At 34.0% G+C, this 24,468-nt stretch overlaps 1 protein-coding gene and 1 long non-coding RNA gene across 2 annotated transcripts; one reads left to right on the forward strand and one right to left on the reverse strand.

Annotated features, from left to right (window-relative positions):
- The first annotated feature begins 2,302 nt into the window (after positions 1-2,302).
- On the forward strand, positions 2,303-7,260 carry LOC143079577 (uncharacterized). Its single transcript, XR_012979437.1, has 2 exons — positions 2,303-2,490; positions 5,135-7,260. It is a non-coding gene; the product is annotated as an uncharacterized LOC143079577 (long non-coding RNA).
- A 7,054-nt stretch (positions 7,261-14,314) lies between these two features.
- Positions 14,315-24,008, reverse strand: LOC143078481 (uncharacterized). The gene is made up of 8 exons (XM_076253341.1): positions 23,572-24,008; positions 22,512-23,110; positions 22,033-22,212; positions 21,515-21,718; positions 20,645-20,969; positions 17,102-17,428; positions 15,743-16,416; positions 14,315-14,338 (listed from the first exon to the last, which is right to left on the reverse strand). The coding sequence occupies exons 1-8, from the start codon at positions 23,849-23,851 to the stop codon at positions 14,315-14,317; spliced, it is 2,613 nt and encodes an 870-aa protein (XP_076109456.1). The 5' UTR covers positions 23,852-24,008.
- Between the last annotated feature and the right edge of the window lie 460 nt (positions 24,009-24,468).

A 24,468-nucleotide genomic window follows, 5' to 3' on the forward strand; every position in this document is an offset into this window, starting at 1 on the left:
TCCTTGAAAGCAAGTTAGAATTTCTTTCAGCTCTGTTTTACTCAAATAAAGGAAAATATAAGGAAAAGGAAATTCTAAATAAAAGACAACAGTCATAAACTGCAGGTCTACAAATAGTTTGTGCATAAATAATAATAACTCTGAATTATCAGGCCTTACCTTCATTATGTTTTTCCTGGAAAAATCTCTCCCACCATAGCATATCTTCTTTATCTATAAATTTCCTTGCTCCCAAGATTGAGCTTTCCACTTTTTACGAATCTTGGAAATTAGGTTGTAATAAGTGGGCAGCCTTAATAGGGGATATATATCACTGCCCTCACATTCTCTCCAAGCCTATAATTAAGATTAAAACATGAAAAGTAATCATCAATTATTTTAAGCTGACAAATATAATACCAGTGAAAGATATTTCATACTTCTATTAGTTTACAGTAAAAGGCTTTCGAGCCTAATGAATGACAAAGAAACATTTTAAATTGTGAACTTTATTTATTTTAGTGGTCATTATTTATAGACCACATCTAATTTTTTTAATTTATTTCATGTATAACCAATTGACAGTTTCCACCACAGAAATTCATCTTGGAAATTAAATTTAAAATTGATAAATAGTAATTGAGCCAAGAAAGAACACCAAATTGTTTCAAATATGAATTGAATTTATGTGTGACACAAAACAAGTCACAAAATTTTTCAATGCCTTGTATATATAAAATAAAGGACTTTTGTTCTGGATACTGACTTTATAACTGTTAAATATCTGGTGAGCCTGAGGGAAAAAGATCGAAGTATATATTCCAGGATCTAGTGAATAATATATTAACAATGTATTACCTTTGTAGTTGTCCATTTTTGTTTTGCCATTTTCTAGTTTAAACTTATACACATGGTGTCTGGAATGCCCACTCATTGGTGCAAGGTAGGGAGTAATCCATTCTGAATAGTTGTATACTTGGCACGTTTTGATACTGGTTGGTTTGGGGTTATAGCAGTTTTGAAATCCATTCATTAGTGAATCCATGGTTTTACAACTATTGTGATTTAATCAAATGGAAAACCTAAAATTGAAATTTTTTTTATGAAGAATTCAAAATGAGCCATGTATATATAACATACGAAGTAGGTCTGGAGTCTTTTTCTTGTAAATGTTGGAAAAACATCTAGTTGAAATTAATTTCACACCTATCATTCAATATAAAACAGAAACCCTAAAAAATGTGAATTTTAAAAAGTTAAAGTGTCTTAGAACAGATTTAAAATTGTATAAAAAGGTCATTTGAAAATCAAGTGGAGATAATTATATTTATTAACCAACCAAAAGTGCATTATTGCCAAAAGTGACTGTTCATTAATAACTACATATTTTCTGTAATGGCCCTGTTTTTTTCTCTAATGGCCCTGTTTTTCTGTAATGGCCCTGTTTTTTCTGTAATGGCCCTGATTTTTGTGTAATGGCCCTGTATTAATGCCCAGTTTGTTTGTATTAAGCCCTGTTAGGGTTTTTAATAAAGTTAATAAAACTAAGTTGTAAAGAGTATAATACCTTTTTGTATTTTATTTAATTTTGTAACCAGCAACCAACATTAAAGAACCATATCAAGGGATCACTGTTCATCCTGTTTTTTAACACATATCTCTTTCAACTTAATATCTTGGATATTTGGTATATTTAAAGCTTTATAATGGTGAAGTGCAAATTATTTTGTTCAAACTAAACTGTCATTAAAAGAGTAAGACAGTACATCAAGTTAGCAGCAACACATACACTTTTGTTCAGTTGGTTAATAAATGTATTAAGAAATGGGTGTTTTTATAATGGCCCTGTTATATGTCCTCGGTCAGTAATAATGGCCTCGGATGTCTGTAATAGCCCTGGGCGTTGCCTCGGGCCATTGCAGATTTCCTGGACTATTATTACAGACCTTGGACATATAACAGGCCCATTATAAAAACACCCATTCATTAATACTATAGTAATTTGATAGGAAAGTCTGTGTTTTGTTGCTTTGTCTGCAAATAATATTCATGGCTAACTTTTATTAATTGACGGGCAGCTTTATACGACCGCAGATGTCTAACCCTGAACAGTTGGGGCTAGTAAAGACACAACATTCAAACTGGATACAGCTCTGAATTTGGATTGTGATTAAATAGTTGACACAGCATAGGTTTCTGACACAGAATGAATGTGGTCTAATGAACTTAAAATGTTTTTTTTTTTGCTTTGAGCAATTCAGTATGCTGTTGAATAGTGCTAAACTTTGGAATATAAGTTTCATTGTATTATGCAGTCAATGGCTGAGTTCCGCAATAGCCGTTCCGGTTTTTATTCCGTTTACGTTCCGACCATTAGAATTTACAGATTTCCACTTCCGGGACGTTCAACCACTTTACGCAGGAAAATTCACAACAAGCCATTCATCATAGTATAACAGAAAGGAGAGCGACCATGTATTAATTCTATTCAACTAGTTACGTTAATTTATGGTAAGGTTAAGATTTATGAGTATGATTCTTGTCATAAATGTGATAATAAAGCGTAAATAGCACGAAATTGGAATCAATACATGTGAAAACAAGACTTCACAAGATGTTGTTTTTCTTCAACCAACACGATTTAAAGACAAATTCTTACACATATATCCGTGTTTGTTTGTTTGAAATCCACATTTTGAACATCTGTGCCTCAAAATCATCAGATTTTATTCCAAAAACATAAAAAAAGCTTTAAAATGCTCATAAAATGATAAATACTATATATAAATTTATTGAATATATTATATCCAAAATTGGGTACATATAACATAACTATCAGATTACCGACTTTTTAGTGTTAAAAAAATTGTATATCTTCATAATACCTGTCATAATGCAAATATTCATTTACATGGCAAAGTTTTCCCCATTTAAGACCATACATGTAGTACAAATTAGAACTTTTAAATACAAATCCTACTTTTTGAAGGCTGGTCCAAGAACACTGTTATCGTTCTTTAATTTTCCTGGTCCACTAAAAGTCCCTATCGTGGACAGTGTTTTAGTTTCATTTTTTTATTTCTTCATTTTGTATGCCTCAAATATATAGCAAGTAGCTACATGTACATGTACAAAATGTATATAAAACGGTTAAATACTGTACGTACTAGGGGTGAAATTCAATGCTAATCAAATTTGGGTCATACATTTTAAAGTAAAGTTATGATTGTTGCAGTGTTTTGGTCTAGACAGAAAGGTTATTAACTACAAAATGTAGCATGACTATATATAGTAAGTTTGAACCATTCATAAGAATTCAAGACCCCAGGCCCCTTAACCTAAAATTTTCCATACAATTAGTTAGAACTGATGAATTTGTCTTTTATTTAGATATACATGTACATTTTTTAATTGCATTTGTTTAAAAGAAACGCACTACGAAATAACTATGTTCTTGGGCCAGCTGTTAACTTTGTTCCTGATGATCATATTCAGCATGTTCAGTTATGTTGTCTTTAGGCAAAATCAAGTCCCTTCCCCGAATGCGTGCACCACAACAGAAAATATCTTTAAATCCAAAGCTTATATTTTTATCAATGAAAATGTGTTGGGTATAACATGTTTAATACCCATTAAGGAGGATAGAAACCATTTATGAGGATCCAGATCCTCCTAAACCTTTATAATATTATGGATTAACTCATGTGCATGAGACATGATTAATCCCCTGATAAACATGTTAATATTCAACATGTACAAAGTCTTTAAAAAAAGTGAAAATTTCGTGAATTCAAACGTTCTCGCATGCATATTCGGGTCATAACAGGATATAAATGTTTGTCAAAGCCTTGTTTTCTACCTGTTTGTAAGCCTTGTACAAATAAAATTTACATTTCGAGTTAGTTAATGGTTATTTTATTGATATCTACACGTATAAAAATAAAGAGATGTGTAATCAACATGATCAATGTCAATGCGGCAACAATCCGCAAAAGTTCAAATGAAGTGGATTTAAGCAATTATAGGCAACCGTACAGCCTTCAACATATATTGACAAAACCCATACTCTCTTGTCACTTATAAAAAGCCCTGACAGTAAAGTTCTGAAACAATTCAATTTAGAAAAATTAACAACAAAACAAATTACCATATGAAATGTGACAACTATCAACCAATGACAACTACTGAACTCGCACTCCTGACAAGAAAAAGCTGCAATTGAATAAGGGTTCACCTCATAGGGTTGATTTAAACTTACAAAAATGTAACTACAGGCCTGTAAAACTCATTTGAACAGGCCAATGGAATCTTTATAAAATTTTCATAAAGTTGACTGTATATTCAGAGGTTTATTGTCAAGGCTGTTACATTCACAAGAAAAAAGACACAAAGTTTAGTAATGAGTTGTGAATCTTAATGACTTTGCCCAGGCTTGTAAAAATGCTTTCAGGCTTGTAAAATTCTTCTGTACAACTAAAATTTTCAAAAAATTGAGCTTCAGACTTGTAGTCTCAAAAGTTAACCGTTAAGGCTGTTATGATAATTAGGGCCCCACCGAATGGCGGACGCCCTATAGTGATCAGTCTGGCTGTCTGTCCGTCCGTAACAAATTTTGTCCGCTCTATATCTAGAGAACCGTTATGATTTCAAAGTTTATACTTGACATGTATATATTAACCAACACCAGAGGGTGTGTCATAATTATGTACAACTTCCTAGGTCAAAGGTCAAGGTCAAAAACTTTGGTTTTAGTTGACAACCCCATGTCCTATGGTAAAGATCTTGTCTGCTCTATATCTAGAGAACCGTTATGATTTCAAAGTTTATACTTGACATGTATATAAACCAACACCAGAGGGTGTGTCATAATTTTTTTACAGTTTCCTTGGTCAAAGGTCAAGGTCATAAACTACGGTTTCAGTTGACAACCCCATGTCCAATGATAAAGATACACATTTTTTACCACACATTATTATCAGCGGGACCCACAGAGATGGCTCCCATCTCAATAATATCTAGTTATTTTAATTATACTGTGTAAAATCTTGATATTTTAAATTATTTGAAACGACACAAAATCGCAGAAAAATATTATGCTTTCAAAAATTTGAAAATTTCTAGTGAGCAATAAGAGTTTAATACTTTCTTTTTTCAGAGTTATGTCATCAGATTCAGAGTCAGAATGTCAAGAAGAACAGCTGTCATTGGCAGAACTGTTAAAATGGAAAGTTCTGGAATTAAAGGATTGGTTGGAAAAGCGAAATTTAAAGAAATCAGGTCTAAAGGATACATTAGTCAAACGTGTATATAGGGCAATGTCAAATGTGGACTCAGACTTTTCAGAAGAAGAAAGTTTTCCAGTTATTTCAATTGATTTAGTTTCAAATCCATGGAAACCACTAGACTTTACTGATATTCCAGAAATATCCATTAAAGATGTTGACAGCTATTTCATGTACCACAAAAATCCCACAACTGGGGAGAGTACCAATTTTGAAAGGCAACTGAAAAAGGCAAACAATTGTATAACGAAGGATTCATAAGAGACATTGAATATAATGCTATTAATCAAGGATCAGAACATAATTATTTTAGGAGTAAATGTATGCCTTCTATGAGACAAATTGTACAAGTTGGAGACACTGGAAAAACTGCAAAGTACTATTCACTGAATATAAGTACCATCAAAGTCACTGGCCTAATTGTTAGTGCTTTTTGTAACTGTAAAGCAGGGGGAGCAGGGCTATGTGCACACGTAGGTGCACTTCTATACACACTTGTTAAGACAAAAGATGCATGTACATCTAATGCATGTGGATGGGATAGACCTAGGCCACTACAAAGAAAACCAAGTCCAAAACGAGTGTGTGACACTAAATTTGTTAAAACTGAAAAAGAACAAAAAGCTGAAAAAATAAAACCATACCCTGGAGTATATCAAGCTGGACCTTGTAGAGAAGAAGGCAATTTATTCTTGCATGATATATTAGATGGACTTAAGGATGTATACCCCGAGTGTGTACTTTGTCAGACTTTGCGACCGGAACATGCAAACATTGATACATTTTTAGATTTATTTCAAACCAATTTTAGTTATATGGATAATGCTATTATCAAATCAGCAGAATGTTTAAATGTATTTGAAGCGTTTGTTAATAGCTTGACGGTCACTTCCAAGATTTGTGAGAATTTAGAGAAAGCTACAATGGGTCAGCATTTTAATGTAAATTGGAAGGAGGCCAGAAGTGTATTAATTACAGCTTCAGTAATGGGGGATGTTGTCAAGCGTAAAAAACTTGAGCCTGATAATTTGGTGAAAAAATTGTGTGGGTACATTACAATACCAGATGCAGTGAAAAGTCTTCAATATGACGCAAAAATGAAGCTGTTGCAAGGTCACACTTGAAAACTTGTGATGATGTCCGTATCAAATCATGTGGACTGTTAGTAAATCCCACCTATCCCTATCTTGGTGCAAGTACTGATGGTCTAGTGGTATGTTCTAGGTGTGGAACTGGCATGTTGAGGTGAAGTGTCCTTATGGCTCTGATGTTAATGACAAACCTTGGAGAAATATGCTTCCCATTGAATGTGGCAAGGACAAAAAAAATCTTTTGTACAGAGATAGACTCTGACCTAGTACTTGATGAAAATCACAATTATATGTATCAAGTACAAGGTCAGCTAGCACTGTATGAACTGGATTGGGCAGATTTTGTTGTGTGGACAAAGAAAGGAATAAATGTTCAAAGAATAAACTTTTCGCAAACTCTTTGGGATGAAATGTTACCTAAGTTAAAGAACTTCTATGTAAGTGGAATTGTTCCAGAACTTTTTACAAGAAGAGTAAGGAGAGGAAAGTCTCTTTATTAGAATTTAAAACCCAAGTCAGATTTTTACTTTAAATTGTTTGATTGAACCTTCACGACTTATTCATGTTATTTATGACATTCTATTTTCTTCATCATATAAAAAAAGAAGATGTGGTATGAGTGCCAATGAGACAACTCTCCACAAGAGACCAAAATGACACAGAAATGAACAACTATAGGTCACCATACGGCCTTCAACAATGAGCAAAGCCCATACTGCATAGTCAGCTATAAAAGTCCCGAAATGACAAACAACAACCACTGAATTATAGGCTCCTGACTTGGGACAGGCACATACATTTTTTTACATACATAATGTGGCGTGGTTGAACATGTTAGCGGGATACCAACCCTCCCCCTAACCTGGGACAGTGGTATGACAGTACAACATAAGAACAAACTATAAAAATCTTTTTTTATATCTTCACCAGACTTCAAATGACTTAGAAGTTTATAACTATAGGCTAGGTCATTGTACAGCCTTCAATAATTAAGCAAAACCAGTAAAAAAACGAGGCAAAACTTGATGTGATGAACTTTTAACATGAATAAATAGCAAATATACATCATTTTACATGATATACATGGATATAACAAAGTTTCATCTCAAATATAAACGAAAACAGCAATTTAATAGTAAAACTCATTTTCTGTACACAAAAAAAAACCACCACCTTGTGAAACTTTCATATTGTCAATAATTTTTGAGAAACAGAATAAAATTAAAGACTAAATAATTTTCTCTTATCAAAACAGTGAAAATCTTTAAGCATGATAATTTGAATTGTTGATAATTCTATACATCATCACATGCATATTTGTCTCCTGGAATAAAATCTTGTGTTCATATTTTTGATCATACCCTGAAACCCATTCTGTTATATGTGGTATGGGGAGGTTATAATGTCTCTTGTAATAAATTAGTCTTCCTTATTTAATCTTGAAAATATTTTTAAAAATCTTAAGTCATGTAAGAGTGAGAATCTCCATCTTAAATTTTCTAAATTTATACTTGGTGTACACAAAAGGAGTGTCAATTTTGCTGTATTATCAGAACTGGGGCGTTTCCCCTTACATTATGATATTGTAAAGTCAATTGTAAAATACTGGTATAGATTTGAAAATCTTACAACTGAATTCAATCTATTGAAAGATTCTTATAAATGCAGCCAAGAGCTTCACAAATCTAACATAACTTCTTGGTTCTCATTTGTTAAAAAAGTATTAGAAGTTTTTGAAATTAAACAAGAAGTAAAACATTTCGGACAATATAAATTTTTGAACATATCTAGCAAATTAATTCACACTAAATATATTAGCAATTGGTATGCTAGCCAAAATAAAGCTTCTGATGGAAAACTGTTTAATTATGTGAAATTTAAGAAGAATTTTGGTTATGAAAATTATCTTTCTTTAATTAAGAACTTTGATTTTAGAAGATCTATATGCAAATTACGTATTTCTGCTCATAAGCTTCAGATTGAACTTGGTCGTTTTTCAAATATTCCACGAAATGAAAGAATTTGCAAAAAGTGCTCCTCTGGCTGTGTTGAGGATGAAATCCATTTTTTAACTAACTGTGAAAATTTTAAATCAGATAGAGATGCTCTCTTTGACTTTGTTTGCCAAAGAATTCCAATTTTTTCTATACTTGATAATCAGCATAAATTTATTTATTTATTAAACTGTGAAGACAATCAGGTCCTTAATGCTGTTGGTAAATTTATTAAAGTGAATATGAGTTAGTAATTGTATTGTAACTGTATGTAAAAAAATTGTTTGTATCTATGTATAGATCTATGCAAATCAATATTCTTTGTCCTTATTCATGTATGCTCTGTATGCCCCTTGTGGGCCCTTAATTGGAAATAAAATATGTTCTGTTCTGTTCTGTATTTAATAAATGTGAAAGAGGAATTTTTGTCATGTTCTGATAATGTTTAACAACTAAAATTTAAAAAAAAATGCTCATGAGCTACAAATGTTTACAGAAAATTACAGTGTACCAACAAAAAACAATGGGCTTTACTATATCTCTTTCAATATTTTCACTTCAGAAGTGGAGGTAACAAATTGGTCAAAGCAGTGCATATTAGTACAATTTGTTCTGATAAATGGGCTTCAGTTAATGGAATGCCAGAATTCAAAATGTTAAAGTTCTTAATTTGTTCCATTTTCATTTCAACAACTATCCTTGCGGATGCAATATTTGTAGTTTTGAAAAAGTCTTTGGAGGACATTTGACACTTTGTCGATACTCTAGGTGGCACATTTAAACCAATATCAGCTGGTAACAAATCCTCTATTGTGAAACCTTTGTCTGCCATGACAACATCTCCAGGTGATAACTTCGGTAAAAATCCGTCATGTTGAGAAATATGTCGATCTGACACATTTCCACCCCATAGTCTAGACACAAATGTCACCATTCCATTTGGTGCAACACCAATCAATACTTTAAAAGTGTTTGAATGTTTATACTCAGACCAAGTTAACCACTGAGCTTTCAAAGAAGTTGGTTTGTCAATATAAAATTCTGTGCAGTCAACAACAATTCTCGTATCAGGATGTCCTGTAAAAAGTTTTGGCAAATTACACATAATTTGTTCACGTGTTGGCCATGCTATTAGTGTCAATCAATGATTATATAAAAAATTTATCCATGTGTTCATTATTCTGGATACTGTAGATTCAGAGACACGAAAAATGTCTGCAAGATGTTCATGTCTGAGTGCTAATCTTAATCTCATGCAAGTCATTAAAAATTCATCTATTGGCCTTAAAAATCTTTTCTTTCCTGGTTTACAAACACCTGGTTCATGGTAAGTTTTTTGTCCCATTGATCGTGCCTCTCCTTCCCAATAATTTAAATTATCAGCACCATGCTTGACAAGTGTGTTAAAAAACATCCAAAAGACTTGAAAGCCGACAAACCCAGTATAAAATCGAACTTTTGCATCATCATTTTGAATGTTTTCAATAGATATTCTTGGTAGGTATGCCTGTACCTCTACATGCTCTACTGAAACAGAAGAGAAGGAACTCTCTGTTTGAACCTCTACTGTCTCAGTAGACATGTTTTCTGTGTTAGTCTCAGCATGGTTTAAAACTACACCATCAGTTTGCGTTGACACTGATCTGAATTTGCTGTATGGTTCAAGTCCAACTGGGTTTTCATTTTCTTCAGCATCATTCAACTCATTATTATTGCCTAATTTCCTAATCAATGGTCCGCGGGGAGTTTCCTGGTTTTTTTTGGCTTGCTAGGGAATATGGTTGGTATTGACTCATCTGTGAATGCCCCTTCAAAATGAGCACTGCACACTCTAGTATGGTCTTTCACTACCAAATTTGCTCTTACATTGTTCAATCTTTGAATCCATAGTCTTTTGATGTGTGCTTTCTTTTCTGACATTGGGAAACGATGCAAAATAATTTTGTTGCCATTACAATCTACACTGTCAGAGGTGTTGCTACATCCCGGAACGCAACAGTATCTTTTACCCATCCTAAAGAAAAGAGAACTTTATATATATTGAATGCAAGCTTAAGGTTTTCAATATGTACTGTAAATATAGCAAGTATAATTTATTGCGAGATTTTAAATAATGTGAGTAATGTGACTGGATAAGTATGGCAATCATACATGTAGGAACCAGCAATCTGATATCTGATACATTATATGTTTTAAAGATCTCATGCAGGGTACATAATGCACTGCTTTAATGATTTATAGGTACAATGTACCAAATATTTTTTTAAACATTCACTATATATATATATATACATGTATATATGGCCTTCCAAATTCCGTTTTGATCCCTATCATCACTGAAGAGACATTAATTGTTGAAACTGGATATGGCATGGGATATTTGCACCCCATGTTTGTGGTATACTGTCTTTGTGGCAAGTCTATTGTTTTCTGTTTGGTATTAAATTAATATAAAGATCCATTTTGTTACATCTTGTGGAGGGGGGGGGTTCGGAGGGGTCCTGATCATGAAATCCCGGGAATAAAAACATGAAATCCTGAGATACAGAATTAAAAGAAATTTACATCCCGACATCCCGAAATTCGAAAAAAGAATTCCCGGATCCTAAAACGGAAAGGATCAATCCTTAAACCCGAGCTTAAAAACACCTGATTCCGACGTCCCTAAATGGGTCCACCCCCTCTCTTGTGATCAATTTATTTGGCAGTCAGCAGGATTTAAGAACACCCGTCAACCTTTGGCATTTGGCCCCCAAATGGTCGTACATTAGATATGTTAGTTTACCATAGTTGAAGTGACATGCGACTATCATGGTGAGGGATTCATTGGAATTCTATTTTTACTATGGTTTAGACTCTAGTTTGAATATATAAAAGACAAATACTCAGTAATCTTTTTCTTTACAATTTTTATGTAGTTATATAGCATTAATTATCTACATTCATATATTTATTTTCTCCAATATGATTGTTTGTATCTAAATTTAAATTTTTTTTTTATAATTGTTCAATCCTTTGGACTACCTGCTTTTTTAGCTCTTCTAACTGGTAGTACCTGGCTTCTAACAATATTTCCTCCAGATATCTTCTATCTTTGGGAGGATACATCTAGAAAATTCCTCCTTGTTTCTTAGATAGTTCAGAATCATTTTTATATGTATAGGGTCCCTATCCAGGAAAAGCGGACTCTCCGGGAGAGTTTCCTGGCATAGGGCCCAAAACAACGACCCTGGCACGACGGATAGGGTCTCCTTAGACAGTTTCGAATTTCGTCCCGCCTACATTTAAAATGACCCTATTATCCTGTGATCGTCGGACTCTCTTTACGGCTTCCTTTACCATGTCTGACAAGATCTGGTCTGACGGGCCAGATCTTGTACTAGCTGGAGGGGAAACGCCCCCTGCCTCAGCGTGAATGGATAATACGGAGTCCTCGGACGAGCTGCTGCTTGAAGAGCTTGACGAGCTGGAATCGGACCTAGCTCTAGCTTTTGCGGGCGGTCCTGAATTAGCATCGGCTCCGGAAGACTGGCTGAGTACTATTCTGGTGTCGTTACTGGTCTGATTTGTATGGGCCGGACTGACTAACCTTGTTACCACCGACTTCACTGAATGGACAGGTTCCTCCCGCCTTCTTCTGATTGGGGATCTACTATGTCCTCTGCGCTCAGTATTCCTAATAGGAGAGCCCTACTTGTGGACCCAAATGGACGGATCTTTCTTTTTGGTGGAGTCTTTCCCTGCCTGGTTTCCACTGTAATGTTCTGTTGGACGTGTTCTTCCTTGAATTTGTTGTACTCGTCTCTAATCTTCAATCCCGTTTCTCCAGTTTGCTTGTTTATCAAAATCTGGTTTGCATCACCCGCCTCACAAGCTCCATGTTTTGGTGTTCTTTTCTCAAATATCTTCTTGCATACCGTACATTTGAACCCGTACGGGCTATGCAACTCCATAATGTGTTTCTCTATCTGCCAACGGAATGCAAAGTCCCTGTCAACACAAATCTTGCAGACCAGCATTTGTTTTTTTTTAGGCGCTCATCTTAACAGTATGGACGTCAAATCAGCACTGACTTCACGTTATGATCACGCTAAGTATGACGTCACATCTCGGTAAATTACCTTGAACTTGCCCTCGTCACGTAGCTGATCATGAGTGATATTGATGAAAGAGGAATTGAGGCCACAACAAGGGTACAAAATAACCCCAAAAATACGGATTTGCATTTTACGTTTGTCGTCCTTCTGTTTTCGTTATACTTTTAATAAATTACCACCAATAACTTTTGATTTTTGGGCTATATGAGTATTACTATAAATAGATCGTAAAAGAATTTTGTTAGAAATTTATCTTAAAATTTCTCGACTTACAATGTGCTTACAATGTTTCGGAATTTACCCGATTTTCATACTATAAATATATCTCTATAAGTACTCCACATACCACGTATTTAAAAACTATTAGGAATAATTTGTATCATACGTTAACACAAAAAATAATCTAAATATATATATCTATATATATATAATAACTATGTACAATAGTGAACCACAACATAAATATGATAACTAACTGTGTTTTGCGCTAACAAAAAGACATTTTGTTTGTCTTTTAGGAATAACATAAATATAGCGTTGATGTAATTTTAAATCATGTTGGTTTCTCCTTTCCGTTATACCTTTTTAAGCGATTATGGTGTATAACTTTTGGCTTGTTCTTTGGCCCTTTTTGAATCCTGTATATTACATCATTCAATTTCTTTGTTATAATAAACGGACCATTCCATGGTCTATATAACTTTGGACAAAAACCTACTTTGCGTCTAGGTTCATACAACCACACGGCGTCACCTACCTCATAAGAAATGTGATTGACATTTCTGTCATGACATTTTTTCATTAAATCACTTGATTTATAAATCCGTCGTCTAGCAAAGCTGTGTATGCTCTCTACTTTTTCTTGTAATCTTTTTGCGTAAGTAGAGTAATTTATGCCATCATTGTTCTCTTCTTTAGGTCTACCTATTAATAAGTCCAGGGGCATGGTAACCTCCCTGCCAAACATCATCTTGCATGGTGATACCCCTGTTGTTGCATGTTCTGCGGATCTATATGCCATCATAAGCGGTTGTAAATATTCGTCCCAGTCTTTCTGGTGTGACGATACAAATGCAGATAGCATATTTTGTATTGTTTTGTTGGCCTTTTCTATCATACCATTTGACGATGGATGCATAGATGTGGTTCTCGTCTTCTCAATACCTATTATTTTACACATCTGTTGAAAAACTTCAGATTCAAAACATGAGCCCTGGTCTGAGTGTATTTGTAATGGTACTCCTACAACACTTATGAAGTGATCAATAAGTTTACGCGTGACTGTTATGGCATCTATTTTCTTAATTGCTATCACCTGGGTCCACTTTGTAAAGTAATCACCTATGACCATTATGTATTTGTTGGCCTTCTTGGTTTGCGGTAAGGGTCCCATTATGTCAATAGCCACCCTCTCTAGTGGTGCGCCTACATTATATTGTTTCATAGGAGCTTTGGCCTTTCGTTGTGGTGCCTTTTTACTTGCGCAAATGTCACAAGTCTTACACCAGTGCTCCACGTCGGACCTTAACCCATACCAATAAAATCTGTTTGTTACTCTTGCTAGTGTTTTCTTTATCCCAAGATGACCACTTGTGATATTGTTATGAAGCTGTTCCATAACAACCTTTTTAAGCGCTTTTGGCAGTACTATTTGCCATGTTACCTCGTCTCCTGGAATATTTTCATATTTTCTGCATAAAATACCATTTCTGAACTCTAAAGAATCCCGTTGATTCCAATATGACTTCACTTTATTTCCATGTCTTGAAATGTCTTGCCATCCTGGTTTTACGTTGATATTTTTATAGTCACTGATGACCTTGATATCTGAATCCTCTTTTTGTGATTGTATCAGCTTTTCGGGTGTAATTTCACCCTTGAGCTCTTCTTCTGTCCTGTTCTTAGTCATGTTTCTTGTTATTACATTCACGGGAATGTCAATGTGCATGTTACGTTTGATTTTTAATTTACTTGTTGTATCTTTATTATGGACCACTCGTTTTATTGGACATGCATCTGTAGCTAACCCATTGTTAAATGGATCGACACTTTCTTGATATATTGGTTTCTCAAGGGAGACAACCTGAAATATTCCTTTTCCTTCGCTAAGCGAGGACCATTCTTTTTCTTTTACCCGGTTCTGCTGAATTACTCCGTTGTCAAAGGACAAATCTTGTAATTCTGTTTCAGCTTGATTTGACGTAACTTTTTCTAAAGATACTTTTGTTATAGATTCTTTCTTTAAAATTCTGACTGCATGGTCTTTCGCAGTATTTGTAAGATCCACAGACTTAGATTTACTCTCTATTCTGTTACAATATTTACAACTAGTTGCCAGACACGGACGTCTGCTTAATGCATCAGCATTTGAGTGTATTCTTCCTGCTCTATGCTGTATCTCAAAATCGTAGGTGCCTAGTACCTCTAGCCACCGTGCCATTTGACCTTCCGGATTCTTAAAGTTCATGAGCCATGTAAGAGCTCCGTGGTCAGTGCGTACTAGAAAATGTCTGCCATACAGATAATGGTGAAAATTCTTAATGGAAGCTACCATTGCAAACAGCTCTTTTCTCGTGACACAGTATCGTCTCTCCGGTTTAGAAACGTCTTACTAAAATAAGAAATGACTTTTTCAACCCCATCTTGTATTTGTGATAGGACATATCCCATTCCGTACTGACTAGCGTCAGCGTCAATAATAAAAAGTCCTTCTTCTCTGGGAAAAGCTAAAACTGGAGAACTGATTAAAACTTGTTTTAAAGTATCAAAGGACATTTGACATATTTCATCCCATATAAATTTCGTATTTTATTCCGTCAATTTATGTAGCGGTTTAGCTATAGACGCAAACTTAGGTACAAATTTCCTATAATACGAACAGAGTCCTACAAAACTTCTAACCTGCTTCACGTTTTTCGGAATAGGCCAGTCTTTTACTGCCTTTATCTTTTCTTCGTCTGTCGCGATTCCATTTTCGCTAACTGTATGTCCTAGAAAAGTTACTTTTTTCTGAGAAGATGACACTTCTTTGGACTCAACTTTAAGTTTGCTTCTCCCAATCTGTTAAATACTTGGTCAATATGGTCCATATGTTCATCAAATGTCTTGCTAAAGATAATAATGTCGTCTAAATATAGTAAACATATCTTCCAAGACAACCCTGCCAATACTTTCTCCATTAATCTCTCGAACGTAGCCCCACTATTGCATAATCCAAACGGCATCACTTTAAACTGCCAAAAACCACCACCCTCTATTGCGAATGCGGTCTTATGTTTATCTTCTTTTGCAACACTTACTTGCCAGTAACCACTTTTTAAATCACAGGTACTCAGCCATCGACAACCACTCAGAGCTGCTAACGAATCGTCTATTCTTGGCAATGGTTGACAATCTTTAATTGTCACGTGGTTAATTTTCCTGAAGTCGCAACAGAAGCGAATACTACCATCCTTCTTGGTAACCATTACTATTGGCGCACACCAAGCACTACTAGATGGTTCAATTATCCCTAGCTCAGCCATTTTTCGGATTTCTTCTTCCGCATCAAGCTTCTTTGACAAAGGAATGCGGTATGGCCTCAGCTTTATAGGCTTTGCGTCTCCTGTATCTATCGTGTGTTCAACAATGCTGGTATTTCCTATATCCTGTGATGTCTTGGAAAATACATTGTTATGTTTTATCAACAAGTCTCGAAGCTTTACTTGCTGTTCATTTGACAATTCTTTACTACTTTCGTCGTATAAATTCTTTAATAATTCCGGTAGTTGATCAACACCTTCCAATACTTTTTGAGTTTTTGAAGTTCGAACATTTCTACTTGGTATTTCGATCTTGTCTATGACTTCAAAGTTTGCTATAACGGTATTTTCATACAGTTTGTAAGGCTTTTCACTAACATTTATTAATCTCATAGGTATCAGACCATTGTTCAGATTAACAGCTGCCTTCGCTATTAATATCCCAGTCTTTTCTGTAAAATTTTTATCAGGTTCCACAATTCCTGACAAATTCATTGGTATTCCGTCTATTGTTTTCCCCGACACCATCATCTCGGATTCCGGGGGAATAATCACATTGTTATTCAAACTAATTCTACAACACGTATTCTGTGTATTTCCATAATTAGAAAAACATGGTATTCTTTCTTTATATAGCATCATATAACCTTTACCTAACATCAAATCACATTTATTCTTAGTTAGAAAATCCATCCCTTATATACCGTTATCTTTTATTTCTGCTAATAAAAATTCATGTTCGTATGAACATCTACCAATTTGTATATTTAATTTTACTTTCCCATGAAACGGTGACTTTTCATTTTTACAGGTTCTATTTCAGGTTTACATGAAGGATTCCAATCATCAAAAATTTGCTTACTAAGAATTGTAATATTTGCGCCTGTGTCTATTAGCATAGGCACATAATTACTCATAATCTTAGGTGCTACAAAATATCCTTCGTCTTTATCACAACAATTTCTTAAAATCTTCGTTGGGGGAACTGCACTGTTTGTCGATCTTTGTCCCCTAAAGTCGACCTTTGCCAGTTTCCCTGGTTGCTGTTTTGTTTCTGGTCGTATCTATTTGAACCATTGGCTTGGCCTCTTGGGGTATATTGATTATTTGTTCCTCCGTTTCTATTAAAATTGTTACCTTTGTTAAACTTGGACCATGAACCTTGCGCTCTTGGTTCTACATCATAATTCCTATTGTTTCCATTAAATTCTTGAGATCTTGTCTCTTTTGATTTTAATGTTTCAACTTCATTAGATACTCTGTCTATTTTCTTTATTACCTCGTCTATTTTTTTACTTAAATCGTTTGTCTCTGTCTCTACTCCTATAGCTTTGACATTACAATTTCTACTTCTGTCTGTCATGTGTACAGCGTCTAATCGTACAGCAATATTTTCTGCCTCTGCCACCGTTTTTGGACTGACTTCCCTAAGCCTTATTCTAATTTCCTTAAATGGTATGGCATCTATAAAATAATCTAATGCCAGTGTCTCTGTGACATCCAAATTAGCACTAGGATAGGCTTTCTAGTTAGCTTCTTTATAGACTGGGCCAACTCGGGTATACTCTCATTGCGACCTTTTACACGAGTTTGCAACTCGCTTCTAAATACTTCAGCTTTATGATTGGAGCCAAATCGGTTTTTCAATGCATTCACGATTGCATCGAAATCTCTTCGGTCATGTTCATTTAACTCGTTTATAAGTCCTCTTGCGTCTCCCGTAAGATTACCGGCTAGATAAAGCGACTTTGATTTATAACCCCAGTTATTAAGTTCAGAAATTAACTCAAACTGTGTTAAATATTCTTCTAAATCCTCCTTGCCGTCATAATTCTGTGGTTTCATTTTTGACTTTTCCTGCATTGAGTCTCTCCAATTATTGCTATTAACATCGCGTATTTGGTAAGGCGTACTGTGTGCAATATTTTTTTCTTGTCTGTTTTCTACATTAGAATTTTCTTCTACTCTATTTATTGGGTCAGCCATTTGTCTTCTAGACATGTCTTGAGAATCGTCAGTCTTCCTTGACATTATTCCTATTAAATTTTGCATCTGATTTGACATTACATCAAAGCCTCTGACCAGTGAATGGTTAAACTCATTCAATTGTCCCTTGAATAATTCTAATAAATCATCTCTCTGTTCCTGTTTGTCTTTTAAATTATATTCTGTATCAACAATATTATGCCGTTCTGTATCTTGTTCCTCTACCATACTTGTGCTAGGACCAACGTAACTATGTCCGAACTTTCATCCATTCTTAGTATAAAATGCACCACCAGAGCTAAAAGCTTTACTCAAAGATATATCTGTCCCACCGCTGCCACCAATGTAACGCCGTAGGGCTATGCTTAGTTCTTGTGTACCTTAAACCGTGTGATAAAACGATTCGTATAATAGTGGGACTTTGACTGTTTATAGTTTTACCGGTCAAAGTTACACCAATATACAAGAAAGGACTGTACTATCCAGACAAGACTACTAAATACAAGAAGAACCATTAATATAGCCACAACATTATGTTATCTATAAGGGATCGTTGAGTCTCTGGCTTTTGGTGAATATGAATGAGAAAGTTGGATATACAATATATAATTTATTAATTACGTATATGAAATATTTATAATATATTATGAATAAAAAATGTTTTATTATTGTCAGTATATTTCTGGGTAGCTGCCTGATCCTCTTGCACAATGTATTTTTCTGCGGAAAAATACTCGGAACCTTTATATAGATATGGAAATAACGGACAGCCTTCTTTCTTTAACTGACGGTTGCTATGACGTAGTAATATTCTATATTATAACTCTATACAATTTATAAAGTATCTATCTAACTCGATACGTTATTTATTTGTACGATAATAATTTATACTGTTGCCTTAATTCGGACAAGTAACTAAATTCCTTTATATTCAGGAATTTTCTATAGGAAATAAATATACATATATTTTTCCTTAAATAATACTTTATTTGCTTTTAGCTGAATTTATATTTAAATTCAACTTTTGTACTTCTGAACCTTAATTTTTATGTACGAGCACCGTTCACAATTTATTACGTAACTAAGTGTAAGTAAAAGACACCCTCTTTGTATATTAAATTAATTTCTCTTGCAGAAATATTCCGTCTATAGAAACCTTTCCTTGTTTCTCTTTTAGACAAATAATTAAAACTGCTCTTGCCTTCCGCCTAGCAGTTCTTTTTATTTTTTAGCTTCCGCCTTGAGTCTTCAAGCCAGACTGCCTAACACAGTCTGTGCATGATGTTTTATAATAATACTTACGTGCAATATCCTCGTGCTTCTCACGAGGTCCCCTATGGTTACCCCAACAACCAATCAGCCAATCAGAAACTGATTTCTACGGGAAACGTCATACTTCCGTTTCCTACCTGAACAGACTTTTGAAAATATCTATTCCGTATTAACATATTCGGGAAATTTGTATAATTATATTCTAGACATGGAGAGGAATTTAAGCATGTCTCGTTTATTATGATACGAGTTTTCTAAGTGATCAGCCGCATGAAACAGCCATGAATATTGTGCCGTCTAGATTTCGATTGGAACACCGTCAGTTTGTTATCAACTCTGGACCGTCTATTTGTATATTCAGCTGTCACCTTCTATTAAAATTGTTATGAAGTTATTCCTAGGATTATGTGTGTTCTATGGACTATTCATTTAAGCTGGTAAGACTTATGTACGCCGAGAACGACGATTATTGCATCCAGATTATCTACCTTGTTCTAGACAGTGTTTGTTTACGTCACATTCCAAAGAATGACAATGTCATAGATGTGTATAAAATTACAATACACATCTCTAAACGTTATAACGTTTGTAACAAAACCGATGTTACTAAGAATTTCTATAACTACAACAATATTTATGTATAAGAATACATATTCTTTATCAACTATGAGCATTACGACTCTTTGTGTAAGAAAAATAAATATAAAAACTGTAAACAGCCTGGCTGTTTGTTTTTCTTTAAGACCTCTACAGGCTCTTGTGCGTACTATAATTTTTCATAGATATTCGGCGTATGGTACATGGTTCATGGCCGTGACAGTACCACATCTCCTTATTTTTTGATATGACAAAGATGCAGTGAGGATTTAACTTTGAAGATTTATAGCTGACATGTAGTATTTCACACTCTTTATAGTTGACTAAGGTTCATATTGACCCTGCAGTCACCTTTAGGCTAAGGTTGTGTTTCTGGGTTTTCATCTCAAAATTTACTCTGAGTTTCATAGTATAGCATATCCAAGATAAACAAAATGCAAATTCATTTTATGTTTTAGAAAATTAAAAACTGAGAGCATGATATTAGGGCCTGTATGGGGTCCATTATTTCTATTCTCTAATTTTGTAGGTCATTTTTCTTTAATCTTCATTCTTTGTACTTTTTACACATTATTCTCTAATCATTATATTTTAATATATATCCCATTATTCTTTATTCTTTTTTTTTAATGTGTTTTTCTATATATTCTTTATCTTAAAATTTAGCACTCTAAGACTAATAATAGCTAATATTATAACAATCTCTGCTATGCCTTACAACTTTTCCAGATGCAAAGGTTTGTCTGTATTCAGAGTAAATTTTGAGATGAAAACACAGCCATTTTACAGGTTGGGAACAACCCCTCAATGCAAAGTTTATCCAACTAAGCAGTGATTGAGCCATTTTTGAAAGAAGTGGATACTTCTTTACAATACCATCTTTGCCCCACCATACATCAATTCTTTCATCATCTTCCAACTCCACAATTGATTCATCTGTCTGAAATTTTCTTATTTCCAAATCATAGTTTTCTATTTCATCTTCTTCAAGCACATTTGTCGCAAGACTTGGCAATTTTTGTAAGTAAATCAATGTACAGGTATGGCCTTTTGCATCTGGGTGAATAGCTGAAACTGCTTTCAAGAAAACATTTGTAATTGGAAGCTTATTCTGAAGGGTGAGTCCACAATTTTTATAGGCATCTTGAACCTGAAAAATATTGTATAAAAAAAATATAACAATTGCTCAAATAAATTGAACAACCAAAACTTACATTACTGCACTTGTTATTTTGTATATAATTCCTTCTATAACCTAATATTTCCATATACACATGTGATTTAATTTAAAAAATGCAAAATTATGATTTCTTGATGTATATGTTAATGGTCAATCATGTTAGTCGATTAATTTTTTTGTATGTTTTTCTTTGACAAACTGAGATCATTATCAAATTTGAAATGTTCTTGTAGCTTGTTATGTTTGAAATTTACACTTGTCAACTCATTGTTATTGGTTATTAGTTTTTGATATTGGATACTTTGTTCTGAGACTTCGGGCGACTTTAATTTAATGATTGAGATTTATCTAGGGTATATTTAGTGCTTGTTGTGTGGTATGGGCTCTTGCTCACTGTTGAAGGCCACAAAAGGGACCCCTTTGTGACGGCATTTTTGCAATGCTTTATTTTATTGTGATGTTCTCTTTTTGATGAATACCCTATATCCTTTCTATTTCATATAAAAAAAACTTACATTATGCAAAAATGTTTTTACTGCCACATCTTTTTGATTCTTCTGTATTACTTGTGATGATTTTACCCCAATGAACATTTTATCTGCTTTCAAGAAGTTTGCTGTTGTTGAAATGTCTAATCCCCTTAATTTTGCTGATGTTGTTGCTGACTTCAAAATTTCAGGTTTCACATAACAAGCAAGAAACTCTCTAAATAACTTGACCTGTAAAGAATTATTATCATATTAAAATATAACAAATTTGTCTCTGTATGCTACACTGGGAAATTTGTGTTCATCAAGAAATATATTAACAACAAATAGTTATATATAGTCAGGAATATCTAAGATGTGGTATTTTGAGATATGTGTGGTATGAGTGTGAATGAGACAACTCTCCATCCAAGTCAGAAATCTGTAAAAGTAAAATTATTAATTTAAAAGTATGTCAATGTTGAAGACCATGCTGAGCTTCATATTTTTTGGTGTTTTTTTTTTTGCTGTATATATGGGACATTGTTTTTTGCATTTGCACTTACTAATTGCTCATGCAGCTCATGAATCATTGGCTCTTTCATTTCAAAGGTTAAGACAAACTGCTTCAAAAGAGGCAATACTGAGGAATACAGGCCCATTATCATTTTTGTATAACTTCTCTCGTAAAATACTTTTCCAACAATTCTCTTCTTTCTTTCAAGACCATCTTTTGTCAGATTTTTCTTCAGAAGACACTGTAAATGATACTTTTAATTAATATATGTCTTAGTATTAATAACAAGGCAATGGCAATAGTTAAATTGAGCTTACATATATTGACTCTTTGTCATTCCCAATATGTGTTGTTATGCATGTGATTTTTTGTGTTGTCAGTCAGTTGAATTTTCAGATTGTTTTCTCTTTAAGAAATGAAAAATGTACAAAATTTACATTGTTTATTTTTTTTCCTCTCCATTTAAAATTCTAAGCATCTAAGTGGGTCAAAATTAAATGCTGAAAAAAAATTCAATAATTTACAAACATGATAAAGCATCAGTTTAAGAATGAACCCAATACTTGGACTTTTAATTAAGAAATAAATACCATTTTTCCATGGTATGTCATTTTTTTCAAATACATCCACAACTTTTGTATACAGAGCTTCACTGTTTACAGTAACACATGTCAGGGAAGATAAATGCCTGACCACTACTTTGTTTGAGATTTTACAGAAGTAACTAGCAAGTATAGTTAGCACCTTTTGATAGTTAGAACTTGTGCTTTCATCCATATTCAAGGAAAAGCAACTTGTCTTCAAACATCTTATAAGATCTTCTTCAAAAGTTTTTCCAACGCCAAAACGGGTCTTATATGAAGCAGTGGTTCTGTTCATAGTGATGGAGTCCAAAGCCTTTTTATCATCAGATAAAGTTTTTGCTAATTCAAGCATTTTTGGCACAAGGGAAAAAGATAGAGAGTTTTCGGAAGTAAATGCCACTACCATAGATTCCATATTTGTTACCCTATCCTGAAATGATGTAAGTGAAGCTGGTGCAGGTTGTTTTAGTTCTGCAGATGACTTGAACATTGGATGTAATCCATATATACCTTGGTGAGTATCTAATTTTGCTCCAAATGCACCTAAAAATAAAACAAGTTAAGTATTACAACAACAAGCCAATCTAGTTAAAAGAGACTTGAGATGCATTTTGAAAAAATGTCTGACTACAGCATTAAAATGTTTTTATATTGTAGATTAAGTGGTAATGATTGCTTTTGTCAGGTTGGGACATTTAAGGGATATCCCTCTTTAGGGATTGTTCCCAACCTGTGTGTTGGTGTTCATCCCTTTGACTTGTACATCATTTGAAGAAATATTTGCAGAAAACTAAGTCCAGACCTACAAAAAATTTGGGCATAGTAGCCCCTAGAAATTAAGAATTTATACCCCCTATCCCCAATTTCCCAGGCCTTAAAGTTTGGTCAAAGAAAGAAGAGCAAAGAGAGTAGGACAGTTCTCCTTATCCTAAAAGAACATACCTCATTGCTTAAAAGATAGATACACAACATTTAGACAAATAAATAAAGAAATGTCAACGTACCAGACAGGCTGTGGTTTGTTTTTCTCATTTTCAAATTGTCCAGGTGAAGTTTTTTGGTTAAGTGTTGCTCCAAACTTTTCCAGCCTCTTCCAGCGTAATTGATGTCTTTTTGACATAACTCACATCTGGCAATTCCTCTTGAGTTAATTTTCCTAATAAACTGGCCTACTGGGTTGCCATAAACCGAACGTTCAACCCAATCCCATTTCCAACAGTTTTTGACACCTTTGTCAACTTCCAAATTGTATGAGTCCCTCTGAAGTACAACACGGGAAACCATCTTTCATCTTGACTTTGAAATCTCGACCAATCACGTTCGTCCTTTTATTAAAACATAGCTATGGCCAATCAAAAATGAGCTTATTTCCGCTTTTGGAAGTTTTTTTATATAATTTTTATCGGATTCGGAGAAGAGCGGAAAAATATCCGGTTTTGCCGTGATAAATAGAAAAACGGAATTCAAAGCAAGAAATCGGAAAGAAGTCGAGCGGAAAGCGGAATTCCGCTAAAAAAACGGAAGAAAATCAGGTCTGAAACAAGAATTTTAATATTTTTTCCATGTGTAAATGGGCATAACTTCAGAACAGATGAAACCAATTGTTACCAAATTTCAAACTTGATCAGTGTTTTGTGTTAAAAAACATTTGTGTATAAGTTCCATAAGATTAGGTTGATGCAAACTGAAGTTAGAGAACTAATGTGAAAAGATTGGTTAGCAGGAATCAAGAAGCTATTCACTTTTTTTATGTTTGTTTCTGTTTATTTATCTATTTAATTATATATTTATTTATTATTATTTATAATTATTTTTTTTTGGGGGGGGGGGTATTTAATATTTGGTGCTTTAAATCTGTATACCTAATAAATTTAATTATGAGTACCTATGATAAGATATTT

Source organism: Mytilus galloprovincialis, chromosome 6 (assembly GCF_965363235.1).
Source record: "Mytilus galloprovincialis chromosome 6, xbMytGall1.hap1.1, whole genome shotgun sequence".
In the NCBI taxonomy this organism is placed as follows: domain Eukaryota; kingdom Metazoa; phylum Mollusca; class Bivalvia; order Mytilida; family Mytilidae; genus Mytilus; species Mytilus galloprovincialis.

Excerpts from the sequence above, each read along its gene's own strand:
- LOC143078481 (XM_076253341.1), bottom strand. The coding sequence starts at position 23,851 with ATGGTTTCCCGTGTTGTACTTCAGAGGGACTCATACAATTTGGAAGTT. Across the intron at positions 22,213-22,511 it reads TTAAACTGATGCTTTATCAT|AAAAATCTGACAAAAGATGG; the intron begins GTTTGTAAATTA and ends TGTCTTCTGAAG. Across the intron at positions 20,970-21,514 it reads TAAAAACATTTTTGCATAAT|GTTCAAGATGCCTATAAAAA; the intron begins GTAAGTTTTTTT and ends AATATTTTTCAG.